General features: G+C 43.2%; 1 protein-coding gene across 2 annotated transcripts in view; it reads right to left on the bottom strand.

The window, feature by feature from the left end:
• Window positions 1-288: 288 nt before the first annotated feature.
• Setd3 (SET domain containing 3, actin N3(tau)-histidine methyltransferase) overlaps window positions 289-16107 on the bottom strand; it is a 73954-nt gene continuing 58135 nt past the window's right edge. For both annotated transcript variants that reach the window (XM_078050832.1, XM_078050831.1), the window contains 7 exons: window positions 12648-12706; window positions 11750-11864; window positions 7531-7605; window positions 6273-6439; window positions 5322-5407; window positions 2516-2676; window positions 289-1655 (listed from right to left, as the gene is read on the bottom strand). In XM_078050832.1, coding sequence (XP_077906958.1) covers window positions 1200-1655; window positions 2516-2676; window positions 5322-5407; window positions 6273-6439; window positions 7531-7605; window positions 11750-11864; window positions 12648-12706 — 1119 coding nt within the window. In that variant the 3' untranslated portion in view covers window positions 289-1199. The remainder of the gene's footprint in view (window positions 1656-2515; window positions 2677-5321; window positions 5408-6272; window positions 6440-7530; window positions 7606-11749; window positions 11865-12647; window positions 12707-16107) is intronic.

The following is a 16107-nucleotide window of genomic DNA, read 5'->3' on the forward strand; positions in this document are numbered from 1 at the left end:
TGGGGACAGCTCCACTCAGGCTATGCAGGGTGCTGCCCCAGCCCTGCTTCCCCTAAAACCTGAGTGTTGCTTTCCATGTGGCCCTGCTGTCTGCCTATTTGGAGCCCATGCAACGAGCTGACTGCTGGCCTCGGGGCCCCATGGCTCTCGTCCCTCGCGACACCTAGGACCGCATTCACAGCACAAGGTCAACTTTCCAGAATTGCTTGGGGAATAAGAAGGTGGTCTGCAGGAAAGCTCTACCCAAATGGCCTGCCCCACTCCAAAGAAAAGGAATAGACAAAAATATTAACCATGTTGTCCTTTTAATAAGGGATTTTACTCAAAAGGGTAGCTTTGAAAATCTCTAGCTTGTGAAACCAGATAAGCCAGGGAGCCGCCTCACCTTGAACACAGCACACAAGGCTGCGGGCCCTGTGATTGCAGACTCTGTCACCAACATTGGGAATCAAGCGCACCACTTTGAGATCAGAGCCAACGTTTAAAATTAGGAGGAGGATGTGTGTCCTACTTGGATTCAAGGAGAAGGGACAATTTCTCATTACAGTGAAACAAAACACAAAAAGTAAACAAATCTTTAGAAATCACTAGATATATATGTGTGTGTGTATATATATTTATATAATTAGGATTATCATCAACATTTAAAACTATTAAAAATAAGGTTGCCACCTTACCTTTGCTTTTGGTACTGGGTTATTATTTTTTAAGAAGAAAAAAAAAAATTTTGCCCAGACTCTAAATTTAGTTTCCTACCCTCACTCTTGCTTTCTGCTGCGCTGTGTCCCCACCTTCCCGCTGAACACCCAGAGTCCCATCGATGCTTGTTGGCAGGAGGCAGAGCAAGCTTTAATTCCGGCCGTCAGGCTGACAGGCCCACAAAAGCACAGCTGAGCAAGGAGCCGAGTTCTTCCCCAGGAAGAAAACACAAGTGCCCGTCACGGGCCTGCAGAATCTTCCAAAGGCGCCTCCTCCCTTGCTGCTGCTAACTTATTTGTTTTGCCTAGAAGCAAGATGGCAATCTTAATCAAAAGGGAAGCTAGATCTTTAAAATAACTTAAAAAATCATTTTTATATAAAGCAGCAAAAACATATTTTCCTCTCTGCAGAAAGAAAAATGTTAACAGGGAACACGGCGATGTACATGGACTGTCCACACGCTTCTGCTGAACTGGGCTTGCCGGCCACGGTGCTGTGCCTCAGAGCTGCTCTCTTGCTTCCTCGGTGCTACCTGAAGAAGATTCTTTGGCTTCTTCATTTGCTCTTTTACTTCCTTCTGGATTTAGATTTTCGATTTCGGACCTGGTCCCATTGGGGATAGAGTTTTCACCATTGACGAGCCCGTTTTCTGCAGCCTTGGCTTTGCTGACAGCCTCCTTGAGGCTTAAGGCCTCCTGCACCCCGGCTTCCTCCTCGAGGTTTCTCAAGACCAGGGGGAGACTCGAGTCCCCGACACTGCCCTCCAACAGCCCAAGGTTACTCTCCTCATATCTGGGAAGCGGCGCCCTCTCCTCCATGCGTTTCCGGTAGTATTCTCGGTTGACACCCGCGCTCTTCACTGCTTTTTCCAAAATCTCCTTTTCACCTAAGCGTAATTTGATGGCCATTGTTGCACGAACAGAAAGGTCATGGGTTTTCAGTACGGCTTTATCTTCCTGAAAAAAAAAAAAGAGCAGAGTTAATGACAAGTCTTCTAAATCAGCAAAGCTGCAGTGATAGGCAGGACACTGAAGGGGAAGGAGGGGACTTACTAGGGTGCTGGAAGGTTCTAGAACTTCACTGTGCAATGCTTGCATTTCTGGACACTTCCATCAAACTATACCTCAGGCTTGTGACCCTTACTGTAGTGAGTTAGACCCTAAACTGTTGTAAAACAAAAAGAAAACCTACAGCAATTACAGCCATCACAGACAGAGCAGCTCATCAACTCGGCCCCAGTGCAGCGCCTGGGTAGAGGCAGGTAGAGGGATGAACCTAAAGGAGACCTTGGAGCCTGTGGCCCAATGATGAGCCTGAAAGCACAAATATAAATGTCAAATCATGTGAGTTAGAAACTAAAAAAGTAGGCCAGGCAGGCACACAGTGGCACAAGTGGCTTCGGAGGCCGAGGCAGAAGAATTGGGAGTTCAAAGCCAGCCTCAACAATTCAGCGAGGCCCTACTCAATGCAGTGAGAACCTGTCTATAAATAAATTAGAAAGGGCTGGGGATGTGACTCAGTGGTAAAGCACCTCTGGGTTCAATCCCCAGTACCAAGAAAGAAAGAAAAGAAAGGAAGGAAGGAACTTTAAAAAAAAAAGAAAAAGTACTAAATAATTTTATCTTCTAGTCAACAATGCCTCAATATAAATTGTTGGTAAGTGCATTAATAGAAAAAATATTAATATTGAATGAAAAATATCCAATACATAATTAATTGCTAAAGAATTTGAGAAATTTACATTTAGGAAGATACAGATTACTAAACATCTCTAAACACATGACAAAATCAAATTGCCATTTATCAATCTAATTACCTCAATTGTTGTTTTATATGTTTTTAAAAGAAGTGAGGCTCTGTCTTCCAGAAATGTCCAAAGTTTGACCTCATTGTCCCAGCTAACAGGAAACTCCGAGTTCCCCAAGGTGAAGATTCTATCGATAGCATTATCTCCGAGCAAATGTTCTTTCAGTTCCTCTACAAGAAGCACAACAGCAATCTGTTAGTGGGGACAGTGGTGCTACCTCTCATTTTTTTAAAGCAACCTGCCTTAGAAAGTGTACTCTCCAACAGTGTCATCTTACAGGAAGGTGGTTAAAAGCTCCCCCAGATTAACTGACCAGGCCAGATTTTCCAAAGTAGAGCTAGAGCCAAGTTTCAGATAAGGAAACCAGGGAGGCCCCTTTGCTGGGAGTCCAGATCCAGCAGTGTCGAACCACTCCAGGGACCACTGTTCTTACAAGGGGCACTGAGACTTTAGATGGCTGCATAAGAAGCTGTTCAAGGACAGACAGCCTGTGGCCACATACCCCATGCTTTGATGATACCTTTCTCCTAACCAGGGGCTCCATCCCTCCAACTGGGTCAAAAAGACACTTAGTTGAATAACGTAAACAGGGAACACAAGCAACAGCCGCAGCAACCCAGGGATCCCTCTGGATTTACAGCCGATTGGTAGTCATTCTTCTCATAACAAGCTACGGTCAGAACAAACCAGAAAATGGACTACAAAAATCTTAGTTAATGAAAAATGGGCCTATATCTCTCACTTGTCAGGAATTTAAAATAGGAAGTATAAATAAACACAAGTGAACATCTCAATATATTTAAGAAGAGGGAAGAATCCAGCAACTGCTCTGAGCATTTATCTCCTGGCACATTATCTCCAAAAGACCAAACGTGCCCGTGCTATTCATGTTCAAGAAATACACCAGCTTCTTATGTAACTGTGAGACAGTATCTCTTTCAGAGCAAAATGCCCTACAGCTGTCACTATTTACAATTCAAATTGAGGAACTGCTGCTGCCAGCAAACCAAACTTTTATTAGTATTAGTTGGAGTAATTCAAAGAATACATCAATTGTCTTGGCATGACAAATTGTCTTCCCATGACTAAAGGAAACCAAAGAGAGGCAGCGAACCTAAAATGATTCAAATAGCTTTTTAAAAAGAAAATAGATGTTACCTAATGTTCAAAAGAGATTTATCAAATTGTATTTGTTAGCAAAAGAATGTGATAAAATTCAGGATTTTTAGACTCTTGATTCTTCAGTTTCGATTCTTTGCATAAAGCAATGGAGACTTCTTTAAAAATGTGCTTTCTTGGTGGCAGAATCTCTTTTCAGAAGCTCCTTGTACCAAGTTACTACTGTGCTCCCTCCTCAACACCCCCACCCCAGTTGTCTCTTCTTCCAGGGATGAGGGAGAGCCAGAGGATCAGGGTAGAGCTTTCTGTCCCCTTCCACCCAGCAGCAAGATTGACTCCCTTCACACTATGGGAGGGAAATACCCAGAAGGAATTAAGACTACGATGCAGGGTGGCCTGCCTGGGTGGCTCTGTAGCAGGCTCCCGTCCAAGCTTTCTTCTAGCAAATGACTCCTTGATGGGATTCCCCTGGCTTATGTCAGCCCCCTCCTCAATGGTTCCTGAGCCTCATTCTGCCTGCTGGGCAGCCTGAGGTTGGGTGCTAAGTCAGGATCATCTCTTGCCTGCTCGGTGATCTTGGCCAAGCTTCTGTCCTCCGAGTTGGAGTTTCTACATCAGTGAAATGGGAATACCTATCCCACAGGCTGACAGATTGAAAGTAACGTCTGTACCACACTGAGCACCGTGCCCAGCACACAGTGAGCATGCCACAAATTATAGGAATTACCATCACCCTTACCTCCTTTAATTATACATTCCCAAGAATATGAACTGTGACATTCAACTCTGTATCCTCGTGTGTATGCAAGAAAAGCCCACAAGGGTCCCTTAATCACCTTCCCTGAACTAGAAGGTTGAACCAAGTACAAGAGGCACCAAGAGCTCCCACTTGAATGACAGTGAATCTGCAGCAACGTGGCTGCTCTTGAGGAGCACTTTGTCTGGTTCTGTAGTTGGTGTCTACATAGCCTCCCTGTATTTTGGGACCAAGTTTCTTCTACCTTCAGCCCACTATCAAAGCCTAGTCTGTGCAGAGCTTCTCTCTGGGCACAGATCTGAGACCCTGGCAGAAGACAGCAGGGTACACCTGTCTCTCGGCCATGATAGGCCACTCTGACCAGGACTGCACTGTCCCTGGTACCCCAGAAGCTCTTTCCAGAACACTTGTGTCTGCTCAGCCAGTCATTCACTTACGCCCACCCAATCTGTTCTGCACAGAATTTAAGGCAGTTTATAACAACAGCAACACACACACAAACATGATCAAAGTGAAACATCAGGACAAGGGAATTGGGGGGAAATCATTCTAGGATAAAGTAGTACATTCTAGGATGAATTTAGATTTGACCACATGAGATCAGAACTCAGAATAAAAAAAAAATAAGTGACTGTCTTAAGCAAACCTAAAGGTGGATGCTTAACAGGTACATTTAACTCTTTCTGGAACTGACATAGAGGCTGTAGCTGAAGATATTCTGTGTTCTTTGCAGAATGTTTGCATTGTCATTCACTCTAATGCCAGACATTGAAGATTTCTGGAATAAAACAAGTCAGTTCCTTCTTTCTCCAATACTGCAGTCTTCCCACTTCCCAAAAGCACTTTATAGTTTTAAGCCATTTTATCTTCAAACTGAATACTTACATTTTACATTTTCATGAAATCTTTATATATCTTTTTTTTCATAAAATGATTTACCTTCGGTCATGCAGAACACTCGGAGAAAAGCCAGAAGCTGTGCAGAGATGGGCGGCTCCGTAAAGTGCAGCGCAAAGACACTGGAACTGATAAGAGCGAGAAGCCGAGTCAGCCACCCTGACCTGCTCCAAGGGCCTTGGCCGGCAGCACCCGGCCATCCTCAAAAGGGCAAGTGGGGTGCACTGCTCTGGCTGCTCACTGCAACTACCAAAGGGCAATTTTCAGGCCCTGCAGGAGGCAGGGTGCCGAGCTGACAGTCAGGGACAGGTGATACCTGGCACTAGCCACCTCTGCAGCTGCCCAGTGGCTACTGGCCTTCAAGTCAGGCCATGTGCTCATGTTAAGAGCATTAAACACACCCACGGTTCTTAAAAATGTTAATAATAAATTATGTTGAGTTCACACTTTAATCATTAATCAAATATTGACAAGTTCAATAAGAAAAGGTCTGGATAATCCATTTTCATTAAGAATGGTTCCTCCATTCCCTGGAGGACTAATAAATCATAATTCTTGTCTTCTTTATCATTTCACTCCTCAAATGCAAGAAAATCTTAAGGAATTTAACCAGGAATTCTTGAAATCACTGAGGATCATGACTTCATTACAGAAACTAATGGTGGCAACAAATTAAATGAAACAAATTGATCCAGGTCATTAACCTTTTCAAGGTGAAAGACATTAATGATACCAAAGTGCTTATTTAACTTAATGAGGACTGCAGGCCTCATCCCCTGGAACTGAGAGCTTTCCCGGCGACACCATTATGTCTACCTAGAACCGTGGTCAATCACTGTGCATCTCCACAGCCCAAATGCGCTGTGTAACAGGGATAAAGGGATTAAGACAAACTACTGGAGAGAAGTTTTATTAACACACCAATTAAACAACCATGGAACTGGAAATACTGCAAGTGCTACAGGAAGGGGCCCACAACTGCTTTGTACGTACGTTGGGATGCCGGCACGCGCCAGCACCTCGGCCTTCATGGCGTACAGCCGGTCACTTTTACTCACTCCAAGCTTGATTTTCACTCTGTCGTGTGAATTATTGTCAAAGAAAAAACCACTGTGGATCACAAACTCTGCATTTGACCGAGTGCCATAAAAAATGTAAATCTGAGATGCAGTAAAGAGAAAATAAAGGGACATAAAACAAACTTAGCAAGCCTTCTTACCACAGAGCACAGGGCTAACTCTCCCACATTTACTGCTGCTTTACATTAAGGAGACAGAACAGCTCTAAAGTAACCCTCCACCTGTTTGGTGCTGCAAGTGCAGCACGAGCAAAGCTTCCCAAATCACCTGCCATTGGTGGGGCCAAGCACCCACATCCACCACCACAGGGAGTGAGGTCCTGACTAGGCACAGAGGATCCTGAATCCCCGGGTCCCTTCTATGACCCTCGTCTCCCTCCAAGGCACAGCCTGACCATTCCCTTAGGATTACATTCTAGAATGCATCATGTCTTCCTCTCCTTTTCATACAGGAGAGTCCCTTCTGGAACATGAATTTAGAGCAACGCCTGCCAGAAATCCATCTCTACACCCGGTGCAGTTCTGTATCTAGCAGGGGCTCATGCACTTTTCTGAAGAAAGAGCAGATCAGCACTTGGTTAGACTATGTTCTTCATTTTGTCTCAACTGGGATGTCAGTGGCCTACTTCAGTTCTCGTCATGTGTTATGTGCATGGTTGTGAAATTGGGAGGGTGAAGGTAAAATTCATAGATGTGTATTTCCAAACTTAATGAAAAGCTTACCCCTGCCCCCACCCAAATCATTAGATAAAAAAAAAAAAAAATCACAGATTAAAGTGAAGCACACGATGACAGATGTTTCGGTCTTGATTCCCTTATGTTTTTGCCACTTAAATACCGCTTGTTAACTATTGCCTCTTATAAAGAATCAAGAGAGGAAGAAATAAAAGCAATGTAATTTATGAAATAATTTGTTTTAGTGTCATAAGACAAAGTTAATTTTCAGTTAAAAGTGTTCCAAATATTAGGTCAATTGGGCAAATAACTGCATTTAAATCTTTTTTTTCTTCATGGACCCAAAGCATAATATGTTTACTATAGAATAATCATGCTTATTCCAATCTGCTTGTTCCCAAGTTTCCTTTCTGAGTTCAGTACCTTTTTAAATGGCCAACCTAACATTTCCCCAGTGCCCACTGGCTGGCCACACCTGAGACTCTGTGGGGAACCTACCTGCTCTCCAGCCCGGAAATCCTGCAGAGCCACACACTCACAGCGGTCATCCTCCAGGTTGTAACCAGTGGTGATCTAGCCAGGGAGAAGGGACAGAACAACAGTGAGGCCCTTGCACCTGTTCTTCGCATCATGAAATTCATGTTCGGTAAAGGATAAAAGGTCTCCAGAGGCACTTAAAGGGTGCATCTGAAGGCCTCCCAACTGATCTCAGGGCCACTTGAGCATTTCAGTCAATTCTACTTACACCAGTGATTCCTGAGATGAAGGAAGTACTCCTGGAAGAGACCCTACAGCTATCACCACTTGATAGTCTGAACCAAACACAATCCCTGAGCACAAAACTATTGCTGTGGAGCATCCCCGAGAGCAGCAAGCCAGCAGGTGACATGGGCACACTCCACACAAAGCCTATGCCTGTGCACTGGTGCTCTGAGGGAAGCAGGGTCTCTGCAGACCCTTGCCGACTGGCAGTATCACCTTTGTCTAACGCTGGGTCATTAGGGGACCAGAAGAGCTGCCTCTAAATCCTGTACATATTAGAGAAATTAAAACTTTAAAACTTTCAGGTATGCAAAAGTCTACAGCCCTGGGGTTCATCCACCTCCTCTTCACCCATGCAGCCGACTCCCTGCTGTAAAAAGTTACTCAGTGCCCATTCCATGCCAGGCCCTGAGGTAGGCCCTCGGAAAACAGAAAAACAGAAAAAAAAAAAGCCTCAATCCCCATCCATAGGGAAAATCTAGTGGGACAGACACAGGTGGAAAATAAAATATATAAGCACAGGCCCAGGGGAGCCTCAAGTGCCCAATAGAGGGGTAGGGATGCAGTAGGTCAGAGTTGGTTGGTTAATTTTGGAGAAGGTGGCACAAAAAGGCAGGTGGCAGAGCATATCAGGTAGCGGGCAGTGGCTGGCTGTGTGACTTGTGCTCTCAGCTGTAGGTGGCTTTAAACTGCACAGTAACCTCAGGAACCAGGCCCAAAGCTGAACTGCAGCTTAAGTTACCTTTTATACTGTGTCACAGAGAAAGGGCATGATGCCCAGGTCCCCCAGGACCAAAACAGAGAGGGGACTACAGACATTTTACTTTTCCTCTCTTCTGTATTTTTCAAATCTTCTCTAAATATGTATCATATTCCTTTCATTATTGTAGGAGAAAGGAACAGGGAAATACAAGCTCATCAAATAAAATTTGGAAAATACAAAAGCAAAACAGAAGGAAGAAAAAGATCATGATCACATTAACATTTTGGATTATTCTTTCCGGTCTTTTTTCCAAGCATGGGTGTATATGTTTTACATGCATTTATTCTCCACTCATGAATTCACTCAAAAAATACCAGGTGTTGGAATATACCAAGACACTGAGAATTGAATAAGACAAAAAAAAAAAAAAAAAAAAAAAATCACCTGGCCTTCATGAACCTTCCATTCTAACAGGGGAGAATGTGAAACAACCCCGTAGAAATACAATAGATAGAAATACAACATATAGACAATGGTGGGAAGGACATGAAGGGAAGACTGATGGATAGGAGGTGTGGCAGGTTTGCCAAGGGTGTGCAAGGGCAGCACCGCTGGAGGTTCCTGTGAGTAAGTCTCAGAGACATCTGAGGAACAAGTGTCTCAGGTAGCAAGTGCAAAGGCCCTGAGGTGGGTGCGTGCTGGCATCTACAGGACAGCTGAGAGCCAGAGGTGGGTCGTAGCTGTGGTATAGTGGTGACAGGTGTGGGAGCCTTGTCCACTACTGTAACAATGTGGGCCTTTAAGACTCAAATCTAAAAGTTTTAGGTTTTTCAAAACACAAACAGAAAGACCTTGAAAAAGAGCCTCATTCCTTCTGCTCGGGTCTTCTGCCATGCTTCCACACTGGCTGGCAGGGTCACACATACCTTGCACACTGGAACTAAGTTACCAGCTCACAAACCTCTTAGAGGTGTCCTACTTGTACAAATCAAACAACCCCAAGAAAGGACACCTGGTGCTCCCATCAATTCTGATTCAAGCATGTGAAATGTACAGATCTGTTCTCTCTTGTGGCTCACTACTGTGCTAGATGCCTTTCCTAAACCTGCTTCTCCAGGTGGCTGGAGAATCCACTCCCACTTGCCGGAGTCCCTGGCCCGGGTAGTACTGGCCTCCCACTGTCTTCTGCATTTTCTGGCTGCCACACTTGCTGCTCTGGAATTAATGCCTGTGCTGATGACAGGTTCAGGGCCACTGTGGGAAGCAAAAGGTGACGCTGTGTTCAATCTACCTATCCCTTCATCGCGGGCCAGGTTGGACCTACAACCAGAAAGCATCAGCACAGACGCACACAAAAAAGAAACCCTCCTGCCTGAAGAAGCCGGCCAAGTGCTTCTTTTTAAAAATAGATGAACTGTGAATGCAATGACATGCCACGTTACGGTGTTAGCTACGGCACCGTGTCTCCCACCAAACCTCACGATGGCCACGGGTCTTGGTACAGCAAAGGTGCAGAGAGAGGCGTGTGGGAAAGGCACTACTTTCCAGACACACACCAGCTTCTTGAGTGACCCCCCTTCAAAAGGCCATAGATGTGCTGGCCAGGGCTGTGGCAGGCCACAGACCAAAGGAACTGCGTAAGGGAAAATATGGCAAGCGTCAACAGGATAAGCTCATTATTTAAATTTGAGATAAATTCAAAAAAGTGAATAGCTTTCACGGCATTTACATGGAAGCAATAAAAGCTGGTGTCTGATATATTAAAATTCTAAAAAAGAAAAAGAAAAAAAAGAAAGAAAATTAAGCTGATAGTCTGAGTGCGGAGGGCACCGCACACAGTGACTGTGCGCACGCCGGGTGGGGGCATCCCATGGACAGGGACTGAGGCCGTGGAGGGTGAGAGATTCTCATCTCACTAGATGCTGCTGTGTACTTTCTTTCTTTTTGACTTATAATAAAATAGGCATTCTCTTTCATTTTAGATATAAAATATATACTCTAATGATCAATGGAGTCTAGGAATCAAGGATCTAGGCCAAAAACAGGAGAAGAAAAATACTAGGGAAAATACTTGGAAAATTTTTAAAATTTCAAGCTTTTAATCAGTTAAAAACATCCCTTAAGGAAAAAAAGAAGAAATGTAAAGTTACATTCATTAATGAAAATGTAAAGCATGCTACTATTTCTTAGTATTGCTAATTAAATTAAGTATATCAAAACTAAGGCAGAAATGTAATTATAAAAGTGGAACTACTCTTTCTTGCTACAGTTAAATATTTTCAAGGTTCAAGAGAGAGTACCTGTTGCCAGACCTTCTCAAATTAGCACAAGGATTTCTCAAGTGTCTGGCACATGGTACATGTGTTCTGGCCATTTTGTGGAGTTAGATGTGAAATAATTATTTATAGCATTTCTTTAATCTATTTATAATATTGTTAATAATAACAAAGAACGTGGATGCTGAAAAAGATGATCAAAAACCAAACCAGCAGAATAATATATCTAAAAATTCAAAATTATTAGGAATTTATGTTTCTCCATGGTATTACCACAAAATCCTTCTTAGAACATAGAACTTTAACCTAAGCTGTCACTTAGAATCCAAGAGAGCTGAGCACCCCCTTTCCCAGCTGAACTATCAATAATAATTAAATCTCCCTATTCCTTTGTTCCTCCATCGAGTGCAAGTGCATCGATGATGCCAAAGACTCCTGCACTCCAGGGCCCAGGGCATGACCCTCCCCACACCAGGGCAGTTTGTTCGGCACAGGCTGATGGGCAAAGCAGGAAGGTCGAGAAAGCCAAGGGCTGGGTGGGGAGAAGCAGAGAAGAGAACTCACTGGAAACAGAGTCAGCAAAGAAAGAGAAAAAGATCACAAAAGGAAAACAAGAAAGAATAAAGATCTTCAATAAGTCAGTATTTTTAAAGGAAAAAGGAGAAAGAAACTTTGGTTTAGACTGTGGTAAGAAAGATAAGAAAATGATGCGTAGGCTGAAATGAGGCTTGGCGGATAAATGCACCCGGCTGCGGTTTCTACAAGAGGCAGGAGACTCCAGCTCCCATTTCCAGTGTGACATTAACAGGTGAGAGAAAGCCAGCTTCCGCTCAGCCAGGCTCAGCCAGGCTCAGCCAGGCAGGAGGGGAGGGCAGCTGCTGGAGGGAGGTGCAAAGGGGACACAGGACAGAGGGTGGAATGTCTGCTGGAGCTGGGCTCAGCCTCCCGCACCAGACCCCAGGGGGGAGATTGTTACCAGGCCACTGGTGTGATTGCACATGTCCCATAGAGGAATCAGGGCCAGGGTCACCCGGGAACCATCCTCCGTGGGAATTTGGTTTTGTCGTGTCATAACAGAAGAGACTGCCCACCTGTAATGATAAGAAAAAAGTGAATTAGGTTGGGACATTCAGATGCCAACTCACTAAGAAATAATCAGAAATGCAGGGTCGCCTGACCTCTCACAAATTTCCAAAGCCTTCCCTTAGTACCAAAAGTAATGCCTGGCCTTCTTCAACCTCACTTAAAACTAAGACCAGGGCTGAGGGAAAGCCAGGGGAGTGGCAGGGAAAGGAGAGTCAGTGGGGACAGAGTAAATGGCTCTGAAGGATGCTCTCAGAGGAAAGAGCCAGGAGTGAGGGCTGGGAGCACTGGTCTCGGCCCTTCTAAGGGGTCCTGACAAGCAACAACCACCAGGTTCTACTCTTTCACCCAAACGCTGACTCTGCACCTATTTTCAGCCTTGTGAAAAGTAAATGGCAGGACTCTGATCAGAAACCCTGTGAGGACTGTATGAACTGTGGAATGCAATTTTTTTTTTATTACATTGTCCCAGTGAGTCAACTATTCCAGTTCAAAAAGCAGTCTCCACTTTATGCTAACACAATCTATTTAAAAGGGAAAAAAGCATCCTTTAGCACTGCCCAACACTAATATTAATTTCAAGTATCATTCTGCTACCTCAACCAATCCTCTACCACTATAGGTTAATGGCAATTTCTAGATGGCTATTAAAATGCCAATACTCATCCAAGCTGCTCACTGTAACTTCTGAGACCATCTCTGCTTGGATGCTTTAAATGGTCACAGCGGGTCACTTAGTGAAGCACTGCCCTCTCTTCTAGGACCCCACATTCTCCCCAACCCTCACCAACCTGTAGTCCTCGTAAGTGAAAGAATCCTTCAAGGGCAGTTTGCTGGCATGAGGATGGGTCTGGGAATGAGAAGTTTTAGAAAGCAGAGGTGAAAGAGAAAAAAGGGAAAACAGAAATCAGTCAGCAGAATTTCATTATTTAGCTGCCTAACAGATCCTAACAAGAGCCAAATGAAGCAGGAGGCGTCCAGCCGCGTTACTGAGGGATCATCATGCTATCACGCTCTCATACATCACTGTCAACTTAATTTGTTGTGCCCAGCAGACGCCATAAATCTGCTCCTTCATATTTCGGTCCTAGAACTCAGAGACATTGTAAGAAATACAATTTAAGGTGGACTGACTTCAGAAAGGCCAGTGCTCCTGAACAGACACAGGGAGCCTATAAAGTTAGGTGGCTGACCTTAGCCTTTCCTTAGATCCCAGGCTGTGACTTCTGTATGGGCCTTAGGAACAGATTTCAAACCTCTTCTTTTATCAGTAAAAGGAACAATTAAAGGCACTATAATGAATTGAAAGTTCTTTCACTTTTCTCTGACTTAAATAATTTGATGGGGATCAATGTATGTGCAAATGAATCATATCTGTGGCAAATACCAATCAAGTACAGAAAGTCAAGAAAAACAGTTTTATAAGATTAGAAAATAAATTTTACAAACAAATAAAATAATGATAAAACAGAAATCGGCATATTTTAAAATATACTCCTTTTTTTTTTTCTGGACCAAAGAACATCTGGTAAAAATATCCCAAACTTCACACTAAGAGGAAAAAATTTTCTACATTTTGTATTCTCTCTTCACAACAGCCCCTGCCCCAACTTAGACCTTTCAAGCACTTAAAAACTTTGTCTCAATTAAGAAATTAAAAGCTGTAAGAGTATAATCTTAATCTTCAGTTTCAATTGCAGTCTGATAGATTGCAGCGAGTGATCAAATGAACAAACGGTTATTTCTGAGACGCAGAGGAGGCTCTGGGAGCCGTGTCTGCAGCACTGTCAATGCGGGAGCTCCGAGCGGCGAGTAGTTTTTGCTCTTGACGCAATGGCACTCCGAGTGCACTGTAATTTATCATCTCTCACTGTAATGTACTCGCTGGCACCGTACGCAGGACAGTAGGGGATGAGGTAAAAGTGGCTCAAACCGTAAATCAATTAGAAAACAAAAGCTTGTGCTCAGTGCGCAATTTTAGGCAAATTATATATTACAAAAGACTGCCAATTGGGCGTTAGCTCCCAGGTGCCTGCTTCTCCCCTCTTCCTAGCCTGGCTTTAACCCTTTGGAAGAAGAGTCATAGTGTAAAACTCATTCATCTAATCTTTAAAATACATATTTGTAATAATAAAGGGAAATTAAAGGAGATACATTTTAAGTCAACATACAAAATAACACATCGCACAGAAGCATGTCCTAATCAGTTCAGGAAGATCAGGAATCCTGTCTCTGGGAGGAGAAATCAATAATACCATCAGCTATAGTGAAGATTTGAGAGCCCGGAGGACTGATGCTTCTTGCTCCTTTCCTTTGTAACAAGTGAAGCGCAAGACTGTGCTCTAAGCCTCATGTTTTCCATTTAATTATTAACCATGGCAGTGTTTAGGTTTCCATTCAAAAGTACAAGTTAGCAGATAACCTGCTTTATCTATCTATCTATCTATCTATCTATCTATCTATCTATCTATCTATCTATCTATCTAGCAGTACTGGAGACTGAACTCAGGGCCTGTGTCTGCTAGGGAAAAAGAGCTCTACCACTGAGCTACGTACCCAGCCCAGTCTAAACCCAATCTGAGCACAAGAAATACCACAGGGAAACTCTAAAACTGTAAAGAAAGGGATTCTATTGCTAAAATTTCCTTTCCCTTATATTGAAATGAAATTTCACATTATTTGAACTACTGAAACTTTGCACACCTGCCTCTTTTCAGTCTGGAAGGTGAGAAAAATGTTGGTTTGATATTATTAAATATTTAAATTCACTTAAACTATGGAATTTCATGGGATCTTGAAACAGTAAATTTCAATGCTAAATCCCGTAAGTACTAAAATTTTAACACCTCCTCCAAAAGTCTGATTTACTAAATAGAAAACATGGTGACAATTTTCAGAACTGGAATGCAGGATCTCAGAGACACAAGGAAGACTCTCCCAACACTGGCATATCTTTAACAGCTACAAAACCACTCAACCTTGGGTGCCCTCCTTGGGGATCCAACAAATGGAAGATTAACCCTCCCAAATGTTTCCTCTCCTACTTACCCAACTTACAAGTTCATGCTCATAATCCTGATTGAATCATTTTTTAAAAAATCAAGAAAGAAATGTATTTTTCAGATTGATTTTTGAGGATTATTTTGGCTGTTTGGTTATATAATATTTGCAGAATCTGTTAGAAATAGTTGTTCTTCTTTAAAAAACAGGGTGTGCCTGCTGCATGCAATTCTGGTATAAAAGCTATTCTGCCACCGACACACGCACTTAACAGTTACACTGAAGCAAAATGTGACACAATGAGAAAGCAAGCAGCTTCCATTTCAGCAGGGCTCTCACCACATGACACTAGCGCCATCTACTGGCAGCACAGGGGAGAGGGCTCTACGAGCCAAGGCCTAAGTCATTGCCTAGGAGCAGGCCTTCAACAGTAATTTGTGTAAACCAAAGTTGGGTTAAAAAGAATAGCCACGATTTCAACTTCACTTTGGTCAGGCTTGGTTTCTAAAAAATTTCTATCCAAGTTGGGCTTGGTGGCACACACCTGTAATCCCAGCAACTTGAGAGGCTGAGGCAGGATTGCAAATTGCAGGCCAGTCTAGGAAACATAGGGAGACCCTGTCTCAACATTTAGAAAAAAGAGCTGGGGATGTAGCTCAGTGATTGAGAGCCCCTGAGCTTAGTCCTCAGTAACAGAAGCAATAGCTACAACAAAATCTCTATCCTATGTATAAAATTTATTATGTAATAATTTTACGAGGATGTTGAAACATTCCAATATCGCAAATGATCCGTCTATGAAAGATATTTTAGGTTGAAAAATAAATGTCTTGCCTATTCTGAAAAAGAATGAACAAGGATAAGATAAATATCTATTTCAAACAAATTTCATTGAGGCTCTGGAAAGAATGATTAAAAAAACAATAACAACAACAAAACAAGCCTTTTCTCTGTTTGCAAGTTAAGGTTCAAAAGTCTCTTCCAGAAATTAGGTTAATCTGAAGTCACTGAAAAGCTCCTGGAACGCTCTTGGGCCCTGGAGAGGATGACTGATGTCCTGCTGCAGGAGCAGCTCCCGTGTGACTTCAGGCCACATCACAGCCTCTTCTAACACAAGACATTCCTAATCTGCACTCTAAAAATAAAAATGTGAAATTAAAACAGAAAACATATTCTTTGTGGCCAACTGATTTTAGCTGTGACTAGCTCCCAAGACAGATATACATGAGGAATGTCCCCAGATAGCCTGTC

Source organism: Ictidomys tridecemlineatus, chromosome 5 (assembly GCF_052094955.1).
Source record: "Ictidomys tridecemlineatus isolate mIctTri1 chromosome 5, mIctTri1.hap1, whole genome shotgun sequence".
In the NCBI taxonomy this organism is placed as follows: domain Eukaryota; kingdom Metazoa; phylum Chordata; class Mammalia; order Rodentia; family Sciuridae; genus Ictidomys; species Ictidomys tridecemlineatus.